The sequence below is a fragment of the Symsagittifera roscoffensis genome, chromosome 7, assembly GCF_963678635.1.
Source record: "Symsagittifera roscoffensis chromosome 7, txSymRosc1.1, whole genome shotgun sequence".
Classification (NCBI taxonomy): domain Eukaryota; kingdom Metazoa; phylum Xenacoelomorpha; order Acoela; family Convolutidae; genus Symsagittifera; species Symsagittifera roscoffensis.
In genome coordinates this window covers 20916719-20943589 of record NC_087068.1, presented here as the reverse complement: position 1 = coordinate 20943589, position 26871 = coordinate 20916719, and the positions used below count along the sequence as shown (strand labels likewise).

Sequence of the window (26871 nt, the reverse complement as noted above, 5' to 3'; positions counted from 1 at the left end):
ACATTGTTCATCATAGTAATTTTAATCATAATATTAAACAGAATCAGAGTGATGGTAATATCAAAAATAATAAACTATATTAATAGTTTTAATGATATATTGAAATCATGGTTATCGTAAAAATAAATTTTTGAAATGTCAGTATATATGTTAATCTATAACAAAAAAGAGGCTGAAATGAAACCGAACTTCAGCTCAGCACAAGGTATTTTTTAGTCGAAGCAATAGTCGTCTTTTTATTAAAGTACAGATTTTGTTTTGCAATTTATGTTTTTCGTCCTAAAACATGTAAGATTTAAAACCCGTTCGTTTTTAGTTATTTTTTCTACAGAATTGAATTGCTATGAAATTGCGATAGATTTTCTCTAGAAATAGCATCTTTGATAGTTTTTGCGCAAAATAATGTAGATTGAAGCCAAATCAGTAGTTTTCAGTCGTTATTGTTTGGATTTCCGAAGAAAAAGGGTATTGAAATTAAAGGATGGTACTTTGCTGAAACCGATTTTTTCTAAAAAAAAGTTTTCCCACTTGTGTGATTGATATCTGAAGCTCTGTAAGCTACACGTGGCGCGCTAACCACTACACTAACCTCTCTTTAGGGTCACTTTGAAAAGAGTCTACCTGAGATGCGCATTTGATACTTTGATGCTAATTTGCTTTATTGAGATTTTTTATGCTTGTCAAATTATTACGCACTACTAAATGGTTCCTACTATAGACTGAATTGAAGCAAGGAATTAAGCTTTAAAAGTTCTATTTACGCTTCAAAAAAAAACACTTATAGTTTGATATCATCAGTCTTAAGTTCAGTTTGTCAAAAGTTTCATTCATGAAAAACTATTCGAGACCAGGCAGGGGCGCACCTAGGATTTTCTCGAGGGGGGAAACTTTGTCGACCTTTTTTTAGATTGTTCAAATTGAGCTTTCAAACTCTCCCAATGCACTAAAAAGAACCTGTTTTGGCCAATTTTTCTGCGCCGCAGCCGAAATTATTAAAAAGCGGGCCAAAAAAGGCGTTTTTAGGCACTTTATGAAAATTTTGACCAAAAAATCGCTTTTTTCGGGCGCGCTCTCCCCTCAAACTTAGTATATATTGGCGCCTAATGCGCTTTTCAGCTTTTTAAGGGTCCTTCAGCCAAAAATGGAAATCTCAAAATTGTACCAAGGGGGTCTTTGGGTCAAATCCCTGGGGAGGGGGGAAGGAGGCGTCCGCCTCCCTTTCAGTAGATCTGACTCAAAGGGTCCCCCGACCCAAAGCCCCCCCTTTGTACTATTTCGAGATTTCCATTTTTGCCTGAAGGACCCTAAAATTATTTAAAGGCGCCTTGCCCTGATACGAGCAGCCTGATTGATTTATTAGTTCTAAACATAACTGGAACTAGTTCTGAACTAATGTTTATACACCAATTATGTTATTGATAAAACTATTCCTATAAAACATTTCTAACTAACCAATCATATTCCATCACTAACACTTACAATTATTTGTAAGTTCTGAAACTACTTGTAGTTTCAGCACAAGAACAATATAAATAAATCTTACACTACAATTGTTCTTCTTTTGGACAAGCTCCAAGACTAACTCGCAGAAACAAGTATACACTAGATCTATTGAGACTAAGACTAGGAGATATAAGAGTAAGATGAAGATTGGTATTAGACAAAGAAGTTGCACGAATCTATTCGGCCGAAAATAAGGTTGCGTGACAAACAGACGGTAAATCTTATCTGAAATTACTCTATGAGAAAGCTACCTCTGGCTTAAATTCATCACCTAGGTTTGAAAGGTTATTTAAATTAGGTATGATTCAAAAGAAAATTTGCGGCTTAAATTTGCCATTTTTCAATTGTTCTATTAAAAGAGAAATTGTTTTTATGAACCAGTTATAGCCCAATCTTTTTCCAGTAGCCTTATTTAGTTCAATTGCTCAATAAAGGACTTAAAAACAATAAAGGACTTAAAGGACTTAAAAACATTGCTCAAGAATTAAAAACAAATTTCAACTAAAACTTTCTTCTACTATTGATTTAAAATAAAAATATAAAGCACAAGGCAGCGATAAAAAATTTAAATGGGCAAAATTCCGTGTCCTTGTCTTGATCTTCTATCCGGTCAACGTGTCATTGTGGACTAAAACAAGATGTAATATAATCTTTCAATCAAAAAGTACATTTTTGCAGTAAATTGTACTAAAGTGTACTGGTATAGATATAATTTCACACTACTTGAAAAATCATCAGTCTTTAGTAAAAAGACCTTTGTCAAACTGATGTTTTTTTCTAGTAGCTTAAAATGACATCTTTACCAGTACACTTTAGTACAATTTACTGTGAAAATCTACTATATTTTTGACCGCTTGTAACTAATGCATGTACAAAGTAAAATCTATTTAAAGTTTTTATGTCGATAAGTTCCCTGATGAAGCATGAAAATATCTCTTTTGTCGAGTTATTGATTTTTGCTCTCCTAAATGAAAAAATTATTCCGTTAGAAATTCAAAAGTTCAGACTGGTGGCTTGGGCATTCGTTTTTTGAGGAGGGCCGGTCAAACTGATTTTCCGAGCTAATGCTATAAAACGCTATAAGCCCTCAAACCTATCCTAACAAAAGAAATTGCCAATTTTTTTCTTTCAATATGCAATATGAGGTGCTCTGAGTTCTCAGAAAAGTAAGTGTACATCAGCGGATTCCGTAACAGATACGCTCCTTTTCTTTTTTTTTTCGTTTTTTCATTTCCTTTGATCGTTCCTACAAAATTTTACCATGTTTAAGAACTTGTCTCTGGAATCCAGGAAAATACACACTCAAAATTGTGTGCCTATCCAGTGCAAATTTGGCCTCCGCAATGATTTAAAAAATTCAACACCATTTTTACGAAATTTACGCAAAATTTTGTAGCAATTTTTTATGCCTTGACAACCTGTCACACTCAAAACTGCACGTAAACACATCAAGACTGGAAAAAATTCACTTCCGCTTCGGAACAATTTAAAATCCAGGCCTAAAATATATTATCACTTAGAGTGTCCAGTTAATGCATCAATGAATTTTGATCTAAAGTACATATTAATAGGGCAGAGCAATCGAGAAAACCCGCAGTCGAGAAGTTTTTATCAGTCGAGCGCAAAGAATGGACATACTCGATTATATTCGAAAAAACCGAAACAGAAGTCAAAACAGAAGTAGAAACATGATCAATTAGATCAAAAAGAACGGATTATAGTTCAAGCGCAGTATAAAAAAAAGTTGATATCACTCGTCTCCAAAAAGATCTCATCAGAGTGTTGCATTCAGCGGCAAACAATTCAGAAAGTTTTCTTGTCGCAAACTAAAAACAACTTGGGAAAACTCTTCAAGGTTTTGAAATCGAAACTCCTCCGCGGTAGGAAAAAGTAATTTTAAGTGAATTTTATGCAATTTTTGTTTTACGGATTAATATTTTTTATCGAACTTTAGCAAAGAAAGTCAAATAAAAATTATAAATTAGAAAATGCAATTAGAGCAAATTGTTTTCAACTGAAAATGTCGAGCAAAACATTCGATAAATCGAAACAAAAAACTTCACTTTGTAGAAACCAGTCACTTTTAAGAACCAATTAGAAAAGATGTCATATTATTGGAGCAAGTCTTGTTTTGAAAACCAACTTTATGGACATCGAAGTTGTTGTTTTGGTATTGGAATGAGAAAGTTAACCTAAAAAGATTCAAAGGGTGAACCACAGAAACGCGACGAAAGTTTTTTTGAGGGATATTGGAGAAAAAAAACTCTGGGCAATAGTACCTACACTCGTTACCTGACGTGGTCACAGCAAAATAATAGTAAAACCCCAATTAATTTTAACAAAGCCTTGGATCAAAGGTTTTATGACGTTTTAATTTGAGCATTGGAATGAGCTATTTTTACGAAACATGAACTCTTCTATAATTTTTGTCCATAATGTTTTCTCGATGTCGGAAACAGGACTCTTTTTATGAAGGGAAAAGAGTAAAAAACAGTTTAAACGAAACACCATTGAATTCAAGAACCATTTCTAAATAAAAAAATTGTGATGATAGCTTAAAACATATATATTTGATTTTAGAATCAGATAATTCGCTTTAGTATGCAACTTCTTCATTAAAATCAAACCAAATTTTTTTATAAGATATGTTACTTGACTCAATGGAAACACATCTAAGGTTTGTAGATTGATTTCGCACTAAATATTCGAATAAACCATTATTTGACGGTGGAATAAAAATCATGCCGAAATTTGTCACAGAAAAATAAAACACAAATCAAGCACTAAGGATAAGGCAGGAGGATGCCAACGCAATACACCAACGACAAAGATTTTGCCGTTACACTTTTGAGAAAAGCTCATGGTTGCTCTTATTGAACTTTTTTGCTGCTTTCATTTTCGTTATTTCTTTAGCTTTGCTGCATGCTCTTTGTTCTAGGAATAACTTAAAAGCCATAAATCTGCTGCAAGTTGACCTCAGCTGGGCTTGTACACTGTTGATTCGTTTAAGCAGAAAAACAAACAAAACTTCAAAATTTCATCAAATTGAGTTAATTTTTGACAAGAAAAAATAAAACTCTAAATTTTATTAACTTTCATCAAATTATTTTGCTTAAGTAGGCCTAAACATTTTCCCTGAAAGAAGGTCTTCTTTGATAGAACTATTTCTTTTGAGTTGATTCAGTACGCAACAAATAGCAAATCAAGCTTTGAACTAATTAAACTTAAATAAATTTCATGTTTTATCAAAAAAATCAAATGCTAAAACTTAGATGGAATTCATTTTGTATAAGTTGATGGCCAAATTAGGTAGTTTGTTACATAAACTGCCAATTTTTAATTTGGAAGCCATTTGGAAGATTTTGTATTCAAAAGTAATCCTCTGACATTTCTCCAGTTTAAAATTTGTGTAGATAAATGAAAGTATCATTTTGAGTGGCCAACTGAAAGTATCATTTTGTGGCCAAAGGAAGGTATCAATTTTTGTGGCCAATAGAAGGCATCTATTTGTGTGGCCAAATAAAGATATTAATTTGACTAGAATATTCAAAAAATGGCCATGGTTTTTTTAGAACTTTGAAATAAAACGACTCAATTCAAAACGACCCGTTTTTAGTGCAAAAAATTCGGGTCTGAAATTTCTTTAAAAAATTTCAAAACAAATTTTGGAGAGAATGATGTTTGAAACAAGATTTTTGAAAATTACAAAGAAATTTTTTTTCGTCATTTTTTTTACAATTGGCCTAATTTCGGAGTAACGAGTTTGAAATTCAAAATTTAGTTGTTTGATTTCTTTTATTTCAATCGCAGCACTATTTATTTTTAGAAATGAAATCAGTAATTCAATCTGATTTGCGCAAAGTCGGATTCCTCTGTTCAAACTTTTAGAACAGAATTTTTTGATTGGATGTCACATTTTCAAATACAGCAAAAATTGATCTAATTTTTCATCTACAGGCGACTTATGAACACTTTTTGTCATGGCAAAAAGTAAAAATTATATTCTTTGTCGTAAAAATAAGCAGACAAAAAACTTCATCAATCACGAAAATTTCATCCCAAAATGTTTTAAAACTTAGATGAATTTGGGCAGGCGGGCACGTTCAACAGTTCCAAAGTACAACAGTGCCGAAACTGAAAAATTGTACAACAAAGCCAGGAAGCTGATGAAATTTGGAAAAAAAAAAGAGTTCTGTTTGTGAATTGTTGGCAATTCTGGTAAAATACTGTTTTGTTCTAAAGCAAAACTGAGAGGAAAGTTTCTCAATTTTGCGAAATTCTTCGTTTGCTTAGAAAACTTTTGAGACCGCGCTTGGTGAATTTTTGTTTGTTTAGCAAGTGGCATCATTTAAATGGTTATTTTTGTCTTTTTATTTTTCTACCAATGAATACAAACACTTGTCAGTGATTTGTGATAATTAAAAGTATTCAAAATAGTTTTCGGCATTGTTGAACAAGATTTTGATTCTCGCTACTGTTGTACTCCCCCGGTCAAGCCAGGTAATAAGACAAAAATAATGGAATCAAAGTAATGAAACTAGCCACGAATTTCAGCTCCTATAACCGCATCCAAAACTCAGTTCTTACAACCTAGCTTTCAGTAAAAAAAAAACTTGCCTCATTAGTAAAACAGATGAGTGAGGGTGAGTACAAAAAGATTCAATGCGCAAAAACATGCAGCAAATCGACCTCTTTTAAACAGTCCAATTTGACCGATCTCGTTGTTAGTTTCTTTTAGATTATTGTTCCGACCATTGAAAAATAGGAAAAACTTTGTAATCGGGTTTATTTTAGTTTTGTTTTTTTTTCTTGTTTTGCACGCAAATCAGGTACCACAAAAATTCATTGGAATGGGTTGAGTGATATATCATATGAAAACTTTTTCAGCCGGGTTTCGGACGACATAAATAATTTTTAAAATTTGATCCAGTTTTGATGAAAATTGGTTGACAGTATTTGAATTTTGGTTCAATTTCGAACAATTAAAGCAAGCGACCAGGCTCATTTTAAAAACATAATCCGTAAAACTTTTGATCAAACCCTAAAAACTTGTTTGTACTCCAGTTAATCCAAGTTTTTGAGTTTTTGAGCGCCCTTAAAATTGAAAAAAAACCTTCTGCAAAAAGGGAAAAAAATTGAAAAGCCTATTTTAGTTTGATTGTCGGATATTATTAACTTCTAGGCTCTCATTCAGATTTTTTTATTGCACCACGCACAAATAAATAAGAAAATAAAGTGAAAAAAGAAGTAATTTTTGTAGGTTTTTTAAGAATATGGTCTGAACTTTTGTGCTACTTGCTCAGCAACCGGCTATCCTTTCTTAATACTGAATTTTGGTTGGCTAACATAACTTTTGGGCATTATTTTTGTACATCTGGTATATGTAGGGTTGGTTCGCCCTGCTCTACGTACCTGATCTACGGCAGCTTTTGGCGCCACCAAAATTTGATGATTGGCAGCTTGCACGAGGTGTGTTCTCGATCGATCAGTGGCAGAGGAAAGAGGTTTGAATACGGGTCTAGGGGTGATCATCTGGGCTACATTTGATCGATTAGATTTGGATGAATTGGGTCGACTGTTATTCGATTTGGAGTTTGAAGATGTCTTTTCGGGCTCGTTTTTCTTAGAAATAAGGACCAGCGATCCTAGCTCGGTATCCTAGAAAGCATCACGAGTTAAAAAATTTTGTGTCGAGAAAAAATTGTAAATATTTCATTGATCGCAGGACAATTACAGTTTGAAATCAAAACCGTTCAGATTACCATTTTGGATGTTGCATTTTTAAGACAAAAGTTAGTCATAATAACATTATTGATGAAAAACTCATAGTGATTCGAGTTAATGTTAAATTTATTGATTCCATTTTGAAAATTTAATAAGATTTTTGAATTGAAATAAATTGAACAAATTTACCTGAAATACTCAGCTAAATAATAATCTTCGGTTAAACTTAAGTTTTTAAAGAAAGCATAAGTTTCTGATGGTTTTTGCAGAAACAAATTACGATTCAAAAGAAAAATTATAAGGACTTTTTTATTTCCAAATTTACTATTTTCAAAAACTTATTGAAAATCAAAACTTACTGGCTCGTATTGCACTTTCACCACAGTTCTGTTTGTCGGCGTCAAGGGTGCGCTTTTTACCCGAGCCCGTAAATTTCCATTTTGTGCAGTTCGATTTGGAAACTTTGCTTTCTGACTATAGTCCTTAACAGAACTATTTGCGAACTTATGTGAGTACCAACTTTCAACTTTCCGAGTTAACTGATCGACATTTTCAGTGTGCATTGTACTTGAAATGCTCGGATGAGCTGTTCTAGGTCTTGGCTTTCCGTTAGTTTGACCTTCAGAGTTAGCTTCTTGACCTCTGTTTGATGCGCTATGTAAAATATAGCCGTTTTCCAGTGTTGTATCCTTTGACCCAAATGTTATTGTTGTTAGTTTTTTAGGCGTACTTTCAGCGGGCGTGAACTCTTTATGGTAAGTGTAAGATTTCGTTTCCGGTTCATGTGTTCGAGTTTTGATTTCAACACCGGTTATTCCACGCAGTTTCGCTTGTTTTCTGATAACTCCGTTTTTCTTGGAATTACTTGATGGTACATTTGCGCTTTTCGCTCTGGAGACGTGGCCCAAGTTTGAATAGGAGGATCTGTTGCTATTTTGAAGGTCATGATGTGTGTCGCTTTCAGGGTTAAGGTCATCGAAAAAGGTCAAACTGGCTATTGACAGGGCAGACACTGACCTTAAGTCTCCGGGTTTTTTGCTTGAATCTTTTCCTATAAAAATTAGAAAAATTTTCAACCAAAATTAATTTAAGAATACAATGTTAGTTTTTCATTTAATAATCGCTGTAAAACTTAATCGTTAGACTTGATGAAAAAACGTTGTTGTTTCTTAGACCCACGAAACGATATAACAAACTGTTTCTATCTTGGATTGGATGGACTTGATCCCTGTAAAAAAACTTTCACCACAAAACTAACTTCTTGAACAGAAACAGAAACGTTGCGGTCGTCTCTTTATCTCGCAGGGTTTCGACACCTCACCAACCAAAGGGTCCTCCCTATGGTATTTTCTTATGACATCCAATTACGGCTACACAGACTTTCTTAAAGCGCCTTTGGCGCCATAAACGGCATTTTTGACGTGTTTTTTTTTCAACAAATTTTCCTGCGGTGCTGAAAAAATTGTCGGGTCTTTGTAGTGTTCTGGGAGCGCTCACAAAATCAATTTGGTGGACCTAAAAAAAAGTTGACCGTTTTCGATTTTATCGAAAATTCGCCCCTTTCGAAAAAAATCCTAGATCCGCCCCTAGTTTAACCATTAAAAGGAACTTACCATTGGAACATTTTCGATCTGATTCATTGTTATTTGTGCTTTTCATCCCGGCTGCAATTTGTTTCGAGTCTGGTCTCGGCGGCTTCGCGTGTTTTGATTGGTCAATAACCGATGAGTACCCTGGCTTTACATTCTCGTATGCCCTAATTCCATAACCTGGTTTACTGTATGCCTTATAAGGAAAGTATTTCTCAGTTGGTATGCTTGGCGCGGTTTGTCGTGTGAATAGGTTTTGAGCGTAGGCGTTAGTGACTTCTCTTAGCGAAGGCGACATGTTTAAAGGACTTAAAAGCGCTTCCAGGTGAATGCATTCTGGATCTATGACCGGCTCAGCGTTTTCCCTGGAATAGACGGTTAGATATTGAATAATAAAAGGAACTCGATTGCTAATTTGAAAATATAATCAGTGTGGCGTTGTCAATAAAACAAAAAAGGGCATTCGAACAAAGTGAACACCAATAAAATTAATGTATGTGGAACCGCCTTTCTTCACGCTCACAAAAAATAAATCAGATGGTTTTTGATTTGAAAGGTTTATATCGCCGAGCGGCTCATCAATCATTATAAAATATTTCATGCAAACGCAGCTTTTTAAGAATCTGGAAAAAAATCTGAGACAGCAAAACCCCAAGAAAGCCGTTCAAAGCAGCTGAAACAATCAAGGTGGAAAAAAAACTGATAAAACAGTATCCAGTTTAATCTCTTTTATCAACTCTGCTTTGATCAGTTGATAATCTTTTTTGCGACCAAACAGCCATTAAAAAGCAGGTGACTGACTTGACATGTAATTGAGAATTAAGAATACTACCCGTATAGGAGTACCAAATACTAAAAGTCCCTTAAAATTTTTTAAGGGACTTTTTCTCCCAGTATTTTGATTGAAAAGCCAAGCAAATAGCCAATTCACCGAATACAAACCTCTAAAGGTTTATCATTAGTAATTATTAGTGATTTGGCTGGGATTTTTTAATCAAAACTTATTAAATTCATTTTTAACAATTTTTGTATTCTCTCTGAACCATCATACATCAAGGCATTTGCAGTTTCTCTTTGAATCAAAGCATATGCAAAGTTTTCTTCGAGAAAAACAAAGAAAGTGGCCCAGAAGTCAAGCTAGTTTTACTTAAAAAGAACTAAAACACAAGCTAGTTTTTTTTGGTGCCTCATGCTTCGTCTTCGTTGATGTGAGACTGTCTCTTATCTTCGCAGGCTATTGAATTAGACAATCAGGAAGAATAAATTTACCAGTCGATGTTCTGGTAGTCCAGTTCTTCACTGTCGTAAGTATCTGCGACAAAATTTTTGTCATTTCCCCCCAAGTTGCGGGGCTGAGTTGATTTTTTCTCTGCAGATTCTTCAGCATCTTGTTCCGTCTCAACCTGAAAAAAAAACCAATTAAATATATCGATTAAATCACAAAAAATTCAGCAAAAATCACCGGTCCTATCCATGTTGAAAATTTGCGGTTCTATCTGAACGTTTAGCCGCGTTCTTTTAAAATCAGTTTTCAACTGTTTCCTGTTTAAATTTTTATCCAAACAATTTTTTCAGCAATTTTAAAACTTTGAGATTTCTTTGTGCTCTCTATAACCAACAACTTGAGCGTTGTCATTACGATGTCACACTGTGCACTGGACAGGCGCACAATTTGGTGTAGGCAGATCTCTGGAATCCAAAGAAAGTCTTTGAACTTTTGTTGGAACGATCAACGAAAACGAAAAAAAAAGAAGAATCCAAACTGGAAATTCATAAATCAATCGATTGGATTTTCAGTTGACAGTCTCGAAAAGTTCAAATATGATCATTTATAATCGATTTAAAATGGCTCATAATCCCATTGCTTTTTTTTTTACAATTAAGTCCACTTTAATTGATTATAATCAATTATAACGGGATTGGTTCAGAAATTCTTCAAAGTTATCTGTCTTACTGTTTAGTGCAGTTGCTACGTTTTACATTTTTTTTACTCTTAAAATTTTTTTCCTCTTCAAATAAAAGAGTTAATTTTAATTTTTTCTCTATTTTTCACTTTGGCAGTTTAACTTTTTATTCTAATTGTTTTTACCGTCGCCATGGTAATTAATCGCCATTCACCCACTTTTATTATCGCCATTTGACCACGGCCCCCTTCATGTTCAAGTAAGGGGAGGGGGAGGGGGGTGGTTAATGGTAGAAAATGGTTGAACGATGAATATTTTTAGGTTGAAAGCGGAGAAGAATTGTTGAACTGGTAGAGGGTAGTTGACTCAACGTAAACTCCCCTAACTCTTCTATTTACCCCTTTAGTTTACCCCTTCAATTTACCCCTTCAGTTTCACCTCTCCCCAGTGCCCCCAACCCCAATTCCCCAATAGATCCTCCCTCTCCAGTACTCCCCCCATCACCACCCCAGTTTACACCGGAGTGTAAAATAATAGGGGGAAGGGTTAAATGGGGGGGGGGGGGGGGGGTGGTTAAAAGGTTGAATACCCTCTTCCGTTCAATGTAAAAGAAAATTTGGGAGGGGGGAGAGGTGGAGTATACGTTTAAATAGCCCCCCGCGTTTAACGCTTAGAAAACTTGGGGGGTATGAAACTGTAAAATGGGAGGGGGCTTGGGTGTGTGTGAGTGTGTGTGTGTGTGTGGGGGGGGGGGGGGGGGTATGGTAAACAGAAGTCCAACATGATTTCGTTTTTTTTATTTCATGTTGTTTAAAATTTAGTTCAAATTTTATCTTCGATTCGTCTTAGTTTTTTGCAGAAAAAGTGCAGCAAGCTGAGTAAACAACATTTCTGCAGAAAAAAAAATTGTTTTTAATGATTTTGTGTTGAGAAAAAAACGATGGTGATGGAAAAAATATGGATTATAGTTGATTATTTTGTCATGAAAAAAAATCGATTATAATCCATAAAAAAGAAAAAAAAAGTGGATTTAAGTTTTAAAGCTGGCGTCAATAATCGATTAGGTTTTCCAATAATTTTGATACTAAAAATCAATTTTTATCGATGAAACTCCAGTGCTGGAACAAATAAAGCGTCCTTGTTGTGGAACCCGCTTACAAATTCCCACAATCAACAGTTCAGCCTCGTAATATGGTGAAATCTTTCTAAATTCGGAGAAAACTCTATGAATCACATATCGCTTCTCAGAGATAATATTCGTTCACTAGCCTGTGGTATGAACATCTCAAGGTGTCTTTTAGGCCTTGATTCTCCTTCGTCTCCTTTGGTTACTCCATTCAGCTCCTGATCACCACAATCGTCATCATTTCCAGCCTCACAGTTGATCACAATGTGGTCAACATTTCCCCTCCCTTCTAGTATGTGATTGTCATCCGAGGGTGAGTTTGGGTCGTCAGTTTGTTGTTCTTTGATCATTGAGTACACGAGAGAGGCGACGGGGGAAGGGGGCCTTGAGGTGAAGAGACGACTCTCACTGCAGAGTAGTCGGTGGACATGTTCTTGACAGGCACCCGAGATCTCGGACCCGACTACTAAAAAAACTAGGTTTTGGATTTTCTCGATACTGATTTTTTTCTTTCTGGTTTACTTTTTTTAGTCTTAGAAATAATACAATGATGATCTTTGAAGCACAGAAAATGGCCACAATTGTTTCAAATTGGGCTTTGATTGATCAATTGATTTCAAGAGGTGCTCCATGTTATTTCCGTTGCTTTGGTACACTTATGCTTATGATCGAATTTTTCGTTTCAAATTACCTGCTATGTTCTTGTTATGATTGTTGTTTTCATGGACGTAGTAGTTTCTCAAATAACCTCGCGATGTCAAATTGGCTCCGGCTGATTTGGGTCGTTGCAATATTTTGAATCCATCTGTGGTCGAATAGTACTGCTCTGCTTTATCTCTGAGCAAAAAGGAAAAGAGCTCATATAAGTTTTTTTCAGCTGGAAACCAATTTACGGGATGTCTTCATTAAAATCAATAAAAATTGGGTCATTAATTCAATGGTTATGTCCATTTGGACTGTTTCAAAAACTAAAAAAAAAATTTTGTTGTTTTTTTGTAATATCAAATTTTAACTTAAAATTTTTTGTTATTTAAGCCAACTTGTAGTAAATGAAGCTGAGAGGAGTGCCCATATTCCTGTATGCTCCCATCTGAGGCTTGCCCTTCAGAACAGACTGTGTGGACACTCTGTACTGACCAGAGGTCAAGGGTGACTCGGATTTGACCACCCTTTGGTGACCTCTACCATTTGATTGGCTATACATTTTGCATGCTATGTTGTCGAGGTCATTTGTTTTAACGTGGCCCTAAACACAGTAAAAACTTGCAAAATGACAAGAATAAGTAGTCAGGAATAAGAACGAATGGGAATATAATTTATTTTGAGGACAATGAAAATGATGGGGCATCTAAATTAGAGGTTTTTAACAAAATGGGCGCCAAAGGTAAAATTTTCCAATTTGAACGTTGTAAATAACATGACAGACTTACGGGCGATATCCATTGCTAAAACACATTCAAAAAATCTATTTTGATTATACATGATAAAACGAATGTTCAACCAAAATGCATTGAGGATTAGCAATTTAATTCCATTCAAAAATCGCTTAAATCATAAGTAAAAAAATTTAATCTTCTGTAATCGCTGTAATGTAAAATTGAAAATTGAAACAAAAAAGCCAGAAACAAATAGAACATTGAATGCTCTATATTTTTGCTCAAATTTTAAATAAAACGAACTATCATGTCGTAAAACTGGAGGCAAGTATATTTATCATCAAAAGAGAATTTTTAGTGTGATCTACTCAGAATTAGCATACAGACAAATGCTAAATGATCAACATGCTCAGAACCGTTTTTTATAATTCCACCCTGTTTACAATATAGAGAAAAATTAATTTAAAAAAAAAAACGTTTTTTTTATAACTTAGAGAATGGATACGCTTGAAATTTTGAGAGCAACTGTGATAGATTTTTGCTGCTAAATTTTTAGGGCAGCTGATAATTTTTGGGTAAGGGAGGAGTGGGGGATAGGCGGTGATCCAGGGTTTAAAATAATTGAAATATCACCTTATAAGCTTCATTTTGAACTTTCTCACATTCGTCTTCAGCCGCTGGTAACAAAAAACCACTTTTAGAATTGTAATTATCGACGGCTTGTTGGCTATTTAGCTGGTTTTCAATTTAAGACCCTCCAGCAAAGTTATCGTCTGCTGGTTCTTTTGTCGACGCTTGCGACCTGTTGTTATCGAAGTTTGCTTTTAAAGTCACATTTGCCATCTTGATAGTAAACTAATGCAGAATAACATGATTTTTTATCAAATCAGTTGCTGTAATTAAAATTTGCACCAAGTTAACGAAAAAAATTATTCTGATGAGAGAAATTAAAACAATTGTGTTGATGTTTATGTAATTTATGATCAAGGTGTACGGTACAAAAATTGTTTATTGCCAAGCGTAACAAATGTATTTTGGTAATTGAAACTAACATGCCAGATATAATATGCAAAATTAATGGTCCATTTTTTCTTAGCGTGGTTGCAAAAATGGTTTGATAGATCAGATATAACGGATAGGTTTGTTAATGTTGAAGAATTAGCATTTTTATGGCAGTTTTTTTAGGTGACTCAGCATGAAAACGGTAAATGCCTATTTTATTCAGGAGATTTACACCTGTTCTTAATGAAATGAATGCCGCTTTTATGATTTTGATGGCTTTTATATTGCCTTGAGGTACAAAAACGACCGAAAAAGATCTAAAAGCGTTTGGATAACTTGACTATGAGATCAAGAAAGAGGGGTTGGTCAATCAACAAAAAAGTGTTGATTCCAGATTTTTTTTCACGGGAAATCAGATACCATAAAAACGTTTCGCTCTCACACTGTTTTTATCAAACGACATTATTATTTACTGGTTTTTTCAAAATCATACCTGATTTTTGTTTTTGACAGATGCCGAATAGATAAAAGGTCTGGACATAGAAAAAGAAATCCTAAGCAGAGGTGAAAAATCTTGAGCTGGAGAAGATTTCCAAGTGATATGAACAGACTTGATACCAACTTGGTCAGTTTCTAATCATTTTTGATCACATCTGTTTAAAATTTGTAAACTGCATCTGTTTAAAACTAGATTAGAACTACAGCCATTATTTGAAACACTTTTAATTAAAAACAAGGATAACTGGTTACTGCGCAAGTAGCACAGAATGTTCCGACCATAGTCTTTAGAAAACTACGAGTTAGAAAGTTTTCTTTTCCAAAATAGTGTAGATTTTTCTGCTTGGTGAGTAAAAAGGATCTGACGTAAAAATATAATTAAGGCATATTAGACAGTAAAAGTAATATATGCAAACTGGACAAAAGTTTTTGTAGAAAAATGACTGGTAAAACTAAAAAACTTATAAGAAAAATATTGACTTTTTAAAAATTTTTGGTTCCCAAAATGATAAAAACTCCAAAAACTAGTTTTACTTGCTTAAAATTAAGTTTTAAGGTCTTAAATTAGGCATAATCCAGCTGTTGTAAGTCTGCTCGCTTGCTTCATTCGCTCGAACTAAGATGAAAAATCAAAAAACTCAAACCGGTTTTTTTTCGACACTGGGAATTTTTTTGGAAATTTGAAAGGGCTTTAGTATCATACATCACTCAACCCAGTCTAATCATTATTTGTGGTACCTGAGAAGGAAAAATCAATTAAATGAAAAGTAAAGTGTGCAAAAGGACCAACTGTGACTTGCTGACAGATTTTGAGTCTGTATCTTAGCTTTGTTTCAGCTACGATTCAGCATAGTTTCAGCTGGATAACCCTCTTAAATAATAATTAAGCTATTGTAAATCATGCTCACCTTTTTAGCTCGAAATTAGGCCAAAAATCAAAACATTCAAACGGGTTTTTCTCGACACTGAGTAGACTTTTTCAAATCATGATAAGACTAAAAGTACTTTAATATGATATATCACTCAACCCAGTTCAATGATTTTTCATGGTACCTGATTTTGCGAGGAAAACAAAGAAATAAATAGAAAAAAGTAGAAAAAAAAGCTAAGACCCACCCGAATACAAAGTTCCTCCCCATTTTTCAAATATTCGGAGCAATTACATTGAAAAAAAAATACCTACAACCTCAAGACTTCAATACTGACTCAACAGCAAAAACTTTAATTGTAATGACCAATTTGATAAAAATGAAATCCTCAAAACTGATTCAATTGACAAACATTAGGAAATGTTCTCAAATGCAAATAAATTATCTAGAAAATTATTAAGGCTTTTATGAAAGAGTTTCGACAAAAAACCCGACTCCTCTATCTTCAAAGCTGATATAAGAAATCATCGCCATTTTGGTGAACTTGTTTATTTCTCCAGAAGCAATTAAAATTTTGCAATTGAGTTTTGGCCATTTTTTTGTGATTCCAACACTTGATAGTTTCGTACAGTTAGATAAATCAAAACAAAAGAAGCAATCGAGGGTTAAAAATCCTTCTGAAAATAGTCAATTCCAATGTTTTACAGCTTGAAACTATGCAAGAAAAAATATAACTAAAAATTGAAAGAAAAATAGAAGAAAATTTTTTTGCATCATCTGGATGCAAATCACTCAATCCTCGATTGCAAAGATATCAGCAAAGATAAGAAATAATTATAGAAAAAACCATTTTGCCTTTCTGGAGTTGCGGATAATCATAAAACAGTCTGCAATTATGTTGCAAGAAAGAACAAAGAAATCATGATCGCCTCAACAGCAAAACTCTGAAGTTCTCATTGTCGGTGACATCAAACAAAATTTTCAGCCTTTACAATCAGTTTCAAGGAGTTGTTCTTAAACTTACATAAGTATTGTTTTTGTAAGTTTACTTGCATTACTGAGTTGTTTGATAGATATCGGATAATCAGAGCTTTTTTGATATCCACTTTTGATATATTTAACACTGTTATTGTGCAAGTACGAAAAACTACGAAAATTTAAAAAACCATGAAAATTTAAATTTTCTCAAATTAACGTAGTTTTTTCTGCAGGGTGTGAAAAAAAATCTGACTTATAACTACATTTTGGTGAAATGGGCAGTCATAGAAAAATAAGTGAATAGAACAAAATCTTTTGCAGAAAATGATTAGAAAAACGAAAAATTAAAAAAAAAAATAATAAAACTTACGAGCTGAAATTAATCATAAGCAAGCTGTTGTAAGTCTGCTTGCTTGATTTACTCGCTCTAAATTTAATACTAAAATGAAAAACTTAAACCACTTTTTCTTGATAAGGATTCTTTTAATGTTGTTTGAATCACGATTGAAAACGCTTCAATTTGGTTAATCACCCAACCGTTTCCGATGACTATCTGTAGTGGCTGATTTTGCTTGGAAATGAAGAAAAAATATACTACCCCTGAATACAAAGTTCGTAGCCATTTTCATTGATGAGAAACTTAAAGTTGATAATTCTAGTTACTAATGTTATTGGCTCATGCTAAAATGGGAAACGCAGAAAAAAATCAATAAAAAATTTTAATTTATTTTAAAATATAAATAGAAATGTTTTCAGTTTAGAAACGTGAGTAGAAATCTCCTTAATTACTAACTCGTGACATTCGGTAGTAGTTTTTTAAAAGAATATTTGTCTTCAATTCAAATTACAAATAGGTTTTTCCTCGATTACTTCTGGTGGCTGATTTTGCGAGGAATAAAAGAAAAAATTTAACACACCCGAATACACAGTTCTTCGCTATTTTCACTGGTCGGAACCTTAAAGTTGGTAAATCCAGCTAGTACTGTTTTTTTGCTCATGTTAATCTGGCAAATGCAGAAAAAATCAATAAAAAAATTAACCCTTTTTCTAAATATAAATAGAAATGTTTTCAGTTTTCAGTTTAGAAGCGTGAGTAAGAACCTCGCTAATTACTAACTCATGAAATTCAGCAGTAGTTTTTTTTTGAAACAATGATTGACTTCAACTCAAACAACAAATCATTTTATGAGTTAAACTTAGATTGTGATAATGTCACTTTCAAATCTCTAACTGAAATTGTTTAACCTGCAAAAACTTGACCACAATTTTTGTGATAGTCTTTGAAAAGCTAAGAGCTCCTATTCAAACAACAGATGCCTCATTTATTTTGAGCGAACTCGACACCCAGTTACGATATGATATGAACCAGCAAAGAACTCATGAAAAACATTTTACTCAAATTCTTTGGAATAAAGTTTTAGAATTTTTCAAGTACATAATCTATCAAATGAAATAAAAGAGGAACCATTTGTTTTACGGTTAACTATTCAAAAGAAAGGATTAAACAAACCAGCTTTATAGAACGGAATGCTTGGAATCCTGGCAACGTTCACGAGTCGTCGAAACGTAGCTTTGAGATTTTAAGAACAGTTTACTTTTTTTATTCAAAAGATGGTGGGACCTTGATGAACTGCTGAGATTGACCAAAAAAGCCAGTCATTCATTTTTCATGTATGGAAAAAGGCTAGTCATGCACTTTTCATGCCGTTCCGAAAATTGCATGAAAGATCTATGATAAGTGATTTTTCATATATGAAAATTGTATGACTAGAAAAAAGTATTTTCTCAATTGTATTTTCTCAAACTTTTAAAAACAATTAATTTCTCAATGAATTTAATCCAGAAACCAAAAACTGAATTTTCAAAAAAAGTAATTTTTCAATTTTTTTGGGTTGTGTTCGTAATCAGTGTTTCATTTATAATGTATGGAAAGTGGCCTGTATTATCTTAAAATTGTCCTACAGAATTGATATTTATGAAAGTATTAAACATTAAAATTTTGGCAACAAATTTTCGAAGATGAAAACTTTTATATTTTGCAGTTCAATTTAATCAGGCATTGATCAGGTGGACATAAATATGCCAAACCCAAAATAGGCCTTTTGAAAGTTTTTGAAAAAAAACCCAGCGAAACGAAGAAAATTTGTTTTTTTTTGTGTATCTAGGATTACGTTATGCACACATAAATTTAATTTTGCATGATACAAACTACTGAAAAAACTTTTTTTTATCAAAAAAAAAATCTTTTTTATTTATAGCAATAAACCAACAAAATTTTAGCAAACAGAATGAATTTTGTATGATACGTATTTTTTCATAGATTTAGTTTACGGAATTGTATGATTAGCATTTTTGGTCTATGGAAGTCAGTTAGAATAGAGTTAAATGTTAGAATGAAACGTTCTAACACTTGGAGTATGTTACATTTTTAGAAAGTTACTCGATTTAAATAGAATGCAACGTTCAAAGGCAGCTGCAACGCTTATGATCAGTTGACAACAAAAGGTTAAAATACCCAAAACAAATCGGGTAGCAGTTGTTGTAACATAGAGTGTGTAGTAGGAGTCGAAGGAAGGAGCCACATTTTCTGACTGACCATATTCACCACCCATACTTTTGGAAGATGATCGAATTCTTCAGAACTGCAAATTAGAATCAAATAGTTTGTCTGTGTTTTTTAGTGTCAGCCACCTCTGTTAATTTGATATTTATATCATACGAAATGATATCTATGAATGAAAGAGTTTCCAATTGATGAAAGAGTTTGTTCGTTAGCTTTGCACTCCGGGAATACAGTTTGTTTTCGTTATTGCTCAAAGCATCCAGCTGCAAAGATATTTTGAAAATTCACGGGGATCTTTGTTTGAACATTTTATTACAATTGAACTTTGTTACAATCTTTGTTACAATTGAACATTTTATTTTTTAATGATTGGTTTGAGAAAGCTCACCTTACAAATGACACTAGAAAAAAGTTATAAAATTGATCTTACAAATGACATAAAAAAATTTTGCTTATTTTTTTTTAGCCAAGAACCCTAAGATATCAAATTCAAAAAAATAATCCCTGAGAAAATAATGAATAGCAATGATTAAATTTCCTCAAGTAACTGTAGATTACTGTCCTCTGACTGAAAATTTTCTATAGCGCGAAATATCGCTTCAAGGTCGGAGCAAAACTAACAAACAAAATTGTATAAAAGCGATAATGATGTGTAAATGATTTCTTAATTGTCCGTGTCCTGTGAAAAGCCATTCAGCTCGATTTGAACATATTTTTTACCAACAAGTCTTATATCATTCATTCATTCATAATTTTTCAGATATATTTAACTATAAACCCCCCCTATGATACCTAATAACGAATCCCCCTGTAAAGAAACTTTTCAACGGTCAAGCACAAAAGTTTTCGGGCCTAGTAATGACTCTACCTCTTTTGCAAAAGAGGGCATTAGTTAAAGAGATCCCAGTTTTCAAGCAATTGTGAAACAATTGAAAAAAGGGACAAAACACGGCCAGCAAAAAACACGATTCATCGAATTGGGTATTCAGCTAAGACACAGATATCAAAATAGATCATTCATTGTAAAGAAAAGCAAAACCTGATTATGCTCAATTTTTCTAGTTTTATTTTTTTTCCTACTACCATTTTCATACAAAAATGTTTATGTAGTTTATGTACCGATTTTGTTGACGTTTTTAGTTTAAGTAATTTGAAACGAATTATAATTATTGCTGTTCAACTAAACTTGCGTGCTGATGTTCCGACATAAGAATTTTGTATGAAAATATTTGAGAGGAAATATTTCAGAGGCAAATTAAATGTTTCCAATTGAAATTTTTTTTTTATTGATTAATTTGAGGGAAAACTCACCTTACAAGTCGCACGAGAAAAAAAATTATTAAAAAAAAAATTGCAAAAAATGGTAGAAAACTTCTGCTAATTTTTTCCTTTTTTTTACCCGGGAACCCAAGAATTCAGATTTGTCAAGAGATCCCCAAGAAACTAATGGCTGGCAATAGATAAATCTCCTCAAGTAACCGTAGGTTACTGCCTTCCGACTGAAAATTTTCTATAGCGCGAATTTTTGTAAGAAAGTCGGTTAAAACTAGCAACCAAATTTGTATGATTTAAAGGATTTTTTTTAGAAATTTCAGTTTTTTCTCAAAAGCCATCGAACCCGAATTAAAAAGTTTTTTACCAACAAGATTCATATCATTCATTAATTTATTCATTAATAACAGTTTTTGGATATGTTTAACTATTCCCCCTTCTATAGTACCTAGTAACAAATCTCCCCCCATGAAGAAATAATTCAACGGTCAAGCAGAAAAGATTTTGAACCTGGTAACGAATCCCCCTCTATTGCAAAAGAGGGGAATAGACAAAGCGATCCCAGTTTTCATGCAACTCTACGCCAATTAAAAAAATGAAACTTGGCCAGAAAAAAGCACGACTCATCGAATCGGGATGTGGTATTGCAGCATCCACAGTACATAACCTTGAGGACAGTTTGCTAGCTACTGCATCTGCAGTAACCATATGTGCTAACTATATCCATTATGCTATTATTATATAAGAGTGGTCAAGGCCATTTGGTGTTGCTAAAACGTTATAGATGAATTGGTCAGTGTTTCATATCTCATGCTATAAAACAGTAACCAATATCTGTCATTAACAAGACAAGATTTCATTAACAAGACAAGATCAAGAACAATAAATTAACACTATCTTTTCTTACTTTTATTTCTCAACACGCTAAGCAGTTTAGGAACATCACATGGCGCAGTCAGCAGGATTTCTGGCTCAGGAAAAAAAACTGACATGGGAATTCCTGTTTATTGGACCACAGCGAACTCTGATCCACCTTGGAATTTTAAAGTATGGTTCGATCAGTTCCTGATGGCGGTAACTGTAAAAGAAAATGTCAACCCAGAAGTTATGCTGGAAGATCCTAAACCAGTGTTGGAGGAACCGGAACCTCGTCCAGAAACACCCAGAGAGGGCGAATCTGCTGCTGCAACAGCAGCTAGAGAAGCACGGGACACACTATTAAAAGATCGAGTAGCAGCCGAAAATGATGAGAGGAGAGAAAGAGGACCTAAAGTGGGCCACAAAATTTATTACAACGAAGTTTAAAAGAGATTAGTATCCAGACTATTTCTTGCGTTTGGGACGGAAGGAAAGAAACGTTTCGTTCAAAAAAATCCACATGTGGAGATTTCTAAATTGCAATTGAAAGAGATGGCTAGATTAGCAAAGGAGACTTTTGAAAAATGCCACAGCATCACTTATGAGCGTAACAAGTTATTTAATAGATCGCAGGAAATGGGAGAATCGTTGGAGTCATTTCATGCCGCACTAACTGCTCAAGCAGCAAAATCGGCGTTGGACACTTTAAAAAATGACTTAGTCAGAGATCTCTTTATTTCTAAAATGCGAAGTCCAGCATTGCAGGACACGCTCACGTTCGAATCATTACCTCCCGAAGAAGTATTAAAACGTGCGATAAAATTTAGGCAGAGTAAACAATCGACACAGGCGTTTCAGAAGTCCACTCTGGGTACTGCTCAAGCAATAACTCAACCAGGGTCTCAAAGTAAAATCACGCAGGAACCGATTCTGGTGGTAGGAAACAGGAATCAGAATACTAGAAAACCCTATCGCAAAAGGAATAGTCGGAAACAGCCGGAAGGAAGGGCGATATCGAGTAAATATAACGCAGACGATAGGAAACAATACAATAGGTGTGGCAGACCGTTTGTAGATGGTCATTTGAAAAATTGTGCGTTAATGGGAAAACAATGTAAGAACTGTAACAAACCAAAACACTTTGCTCGAATGTGTCGTTCACAACAAGTCAGTGAAATAACTGAGAATACAGAGAGTTCTCAGGAAGAATGTAACTTGATTCAACCATTTGATTCGTGCGAAGAAAGAGATTCGACTAACTGCTCAAGCAGCAAAATCGGCGTTGGATTTTGCTGCTTGAGCAGTTAGTCGAATCTCTTTCTTCGCACGAATCAAATGTTTGAATCAAGTTACATTCTTCCTGAGAACTCTCTGTATTCTCAGTTATTTCACTGACTTGTTGTGAACGACGAGGTTACGACAATTTAACAAAAAAGACAGTCAGATAGAGATGATCAATCGATACATCGAAGAGAAAGTAAAAGAGAACAGTGGCAGCAATGGAGTAAACAAACTCGAAACGAAAAAGATCGACATTCGGAAAGATTTATCATCGGGAAGGATGAAATCACTGAAAGCCCTAATCCGAATTGATAACCAAATAATAAATATGACCGTGGACACCGGAAGCCCAATTTCATTATAAATTGGACAGTGGCGAAACAGATTTTAGACTCGTCAGGAAAAATACAGTTTACTCCGGTCGGAAAATTGAACTTACCAGCACAATTCGTGGGTTATAATAAAAAAACCAATAGCAATATTGGGTGCTGTGAAGGCAAAAATACGGTCCGCTGGCTGGGAAGTTCCGGATGCCACATTTCTGATAACTGAACGAAGGACACGGTGTATTTTAGGTTTAGATTTACAAAATAAAGTGGGTATAACCACTACGCAAAGACCCACCCCGTAGAATTATTTGACATAATTTGACATAATTTGACATAATGCTGTGCGAACAGTCGGGGCCGTGGAAAGAAAAATTCTATGAGAATTTCAAACCACTGTTTGACAGAAAAGGAGGATCAGTACATCATGTAGTAAATACAACGTTCAACTACCCTCTCTGCCCAATTCAGGAAAAGGGGAGGAGGATACCCATCCATGTGCAAGGAAAAGTTGAGAAGGAAATCGGAAAATTACTACTAGTAGGCCATATTCAGAAGTTAGAGAAGTGTACCAGTGATTGTTTCATAGCCCCTATGGTCATCACAGTGAAGAAAGATGATTCAATTAAATTGGCTCTGGATGCAAAGCCCATCAACAGACAATTATACAAAAACAAGTATCAGATGCCAAATGTGGAGGAGCTATTAGACGGTGTTAGTCAGATAGTAACTGCACAAACAGCAGGTACCTTGTTTATCACTGTGTTAGATTTGAAATATGCGTATAGTCAGTTAAAGTTGACTCCGCAAACTGCAAGACAGTGTAATTTCAACATCGTAGGGGGGAAAGCTACGGGCACATATATATGTCTTACGGGATTGTATGGGTTGGCAGATATGCCAGCCGAATTTCAGAAACCAATGGATCGAACGTTAAATAATTCCAAGAATACGTTTTGTTTCTTGGACGACATACTGATCGTCTCAAAGGGATCGGAGCTAGAACATGAAAAACTAATCACCGACGTTCTAATGAAGCTAGATAAGGAAAACTTATCCCTGAAGCTGTCGAAATGTGATTTTTTCAAAACAGAAGTAAATTGGCTTGGACAAAAGCTTTTAGAAAGTGGGGTTACCCTGAAAATTACAAAAACAGAGGCTATCCTTAAGTTAGAGCATCCAAAGTCGCTTAAACAAGTTAGATCCTTTCTAGGTAGTATTAATCACCTTTCGAAGTTTATACCAAATGCAGCCAATTTGACAGACAAGCTTAGACCATTATTGCGTGAGGAAAATGAAAAGAAAAAATTGAAAAATATTAAAATCCCAGTAAAAAAATTTGAATGGGGACCCGAACATACCGAGGTATTCGAAGAAATTAAACAAGCAGTAGCAAATATTGCTAAACTGAATTATTATGACCCAAATAGGGATACTCGGTTCAAGTGTGATGCAAGTCATAGTGGACTAGGGGCATCCTTAGAGCAACAAACAGAAAAGAACGAATGGATTCCAATTTCATTCGCATCGCGCTACCTGAATAATCAAGAAAAAAAGTATTCTACTAATGAGCTTGAATCGTTAGCAGTAGTGTGGGCATTTGATCGTTTCAAACATTACTTATTAGGAAAAGAATTCGTAATAGTCACTGATCATAAGGCATTAACATCTGCCTTAGAAGGCAACAGGTCTAACAAAACATATCAATCAAGATTAACGAGATGGGTAGACAGATTGCTGCCTTATCAATTCAAAATTGTCCATATTCCAGGAAAGGATATGGGGATAGTCGATTATCTATCTAGAGAACCAACCGGAGAACCTTGGCCAGAAACCAAATTGGATGAAAAATTTGTGGTCACTTTGATTGAGTGTTTTCATAGAGCACTCGACTGTTTATACAGTCGACTGAATGATACTGATGTAACAATTCAGAGTGAAAAAGTTCTAGAATATTCTCAAAAACAGAAAAGAGAAGACAATTTGCTAAAATCCAGGCGTGGTTGCCATAGCAACAAAACTGTCAAAAACCGAACAAAGCTCGACCGGAACGAGAACTGTGGCAATTCAAAATTTTTCCCTATTAATAACGTGTTGAATCAGAACGCTTTTGTCAATTTCAATAGAGCAGTTCAGTCGGTCAATTTAGTCAAAAACAGAAAAATAATCTCAGAAGAAATGGAGGACGGAAAAATGAAGAAAAAGACAGTGAGGATCGGAGACTGTAGGACACAGTAGGAGAGCGATAAGTTAACGGAAGCAGAAATAACCGAGACTACCTTCCATCGAACGTGTCGGATAAGAAGAGGAACACTAGAAAGAGCGGGGTCAGACAGCTTTGAGGAAGACAGCTGTGCTGCACGACCAGTAATATGGGATCAAGACAAGGAAGAAACAAAAAAACTTGCTATCCATTTGGGATCTGGTCAGCAAAGATCAAGAGATGCCGAGAAACATCAAAGAGCTAGAGGCGATCACTCAAATGGTCACGAGCAGCCCAAGAGATTCACCAACTAAATTAATCATTGAAGTGGATCTAACAGCGGAGGACGACGATCTGGGAAAGAAGTTAGCGAAGTTCAACCCTCGAGAAGGATTAACAAACGGCAAACGCAGTTGGAAAGCTCAGCGGCAGACATGGGAGACGTCGAGAGTTTCAGTTTATTGAAACTGTTCGATAAAACGCTGTTGGCTGAACTCATTTCGGAGGATGTGTGGATGGACCGATTACGTCGCGTAATAGAGAGGAAGGATCGGGCAGGATTTGAACTTATGGGCCCATACACGAATCCGCTGTGGAATCAACTCTCAGTAACCGATGACTGCATTCTGGTAGACAATAGGATAGCAGTACCAGTTCAACTGCGTCAAGCAGTTATGAAGCGCATTCATAGAGGACATCCGGGGCAAGAGGCAATGATTGACGTGTCCAACTATTTGTGGTGGCCCCACATGCACAAGGATATCGTGAACCTAGCGGAGGAATGTAGAGAATGTACACGTTATGGTAAGAATGCAAAATATATTTTACCAAAAAATTCTTCACAACCACTGCCACTGCTATCGCAATCAGGGCAGGAGGTTCAGTTAGATTACGCGGGAACTTTAGAAGACTATAAAGGAAAGAAAATCTACCTGCTGACAGCGATTTATCGGTTTTCGAAGTTTCCTTCGGTGAAAGTAACAAAATCAACGGTGGAAAAATCCACTATAAAATTTCTAAGGTCGTACATAGATACACACGGTATCCCAGAATCGATAAAAACCGACCATCTTTCCGGATTCAAAGGAACAGCCATGAAAAAATTATGTCTCGAAAATAATATAGAACAAAAGTTCTGTCCGGTGGGCGACCATCGCGGGTGTGGTTTAGTCGAGAGAACAATTCAAACCATAAAAAGGCGTTTGGGGGTGATGCTACTCGAAGAAAATGTAAAATCAATTAAACTATGTCTCAGTATGATCATTAGGGACATGCGGTGGATAAAACAGAAAACCATACAGAAATCACCGTTTGAAGGCAGAAAAGCAGGGATGTCAGTCCCCTCTTCAAACAGGCCAGTATGTCGACACAGGAGAGAAACAGAGCAAGAACTCTGCGGAACCTGTTAGAGGCTAAAAAGTGGGGCGGCACTGACAAAACCGTTCAAGGGGAAGGTTGCTTTCGATTCACCAAAAACAGTGACAACAGCTGCAGGAGCAGTATACCGGAAAAGTGATCTGGTAAAGTTACTAGGTTCCCTTACGAAGACACCCAAGGAAGGGACAAACCAAAAGGAGAAGGCGAAAAGTCCATTAGAGGAGCCAAAGAGCAAACACCAGAAGAAAGATGACGAGCTATTGGAGGACACGATATCGGAAGAGGAGGACTGGAATATACCGCGGGAACAGGCAAAAGACCTGTTTCAAGATAGCGAGACTGTCGTAACATCGCGGGACACACCTGTTGGTGGGGGACTCAACCTAGCAATAAGCGAGCAAAGCCGAATCTCGGGGGTCCAA

The 26871-nt window shown here is 35.0% G+C and overlaps 1 protein-coding gene across 3 annotated transcripts; it reads right to left on the bottom strand.

Moving 5' to 3' along the window:
- Positions 1–2021: 2021 nt before the first annotated feature.
- On the bottom strand, positions 2022–14314 carry LOC134851004 (uncharacterized). 3 transcript variants are annotated; one of them, XM_063866874.1, is made up of 10 exons: positions 13856–14314; positions 13277–13291; positions 12887–13092; positions 12538–12683; positions 11990–12312; positions 10086–10219; positions 8841–9181; positions 7587–8278; positions 6916–7161; positions 2022–2131 (listed from the first exon to the last, which is right to left on the bottom strand). In XM_063866874.1, the coding sequence occupies exons 3-10, from the start codon at positions 13048–13050 to the stop codon at positions 2114–2116; spliced, it is 2064 nt and encodes a 687-aa protein (XP_063722944.1). In that variant the 5' UTR covers positions 13051–13092; positions 13277–13291; positions 13856–14314; the 3' UTR covers positions 2022–2113. The 3 variants fall into 3 exon arrangements, with proteins under 3 accessions (XP_063722944.1, XP_063722946.1, XP_063722945.1); XM_063866876.1 differs by having other exon boundaries at positions 11990–12309; XM_063866875.1 differs by lacking the exon at positions 13277–13291.
- Positions 14315–26871: the final 12557 nt, after the last annotated feature.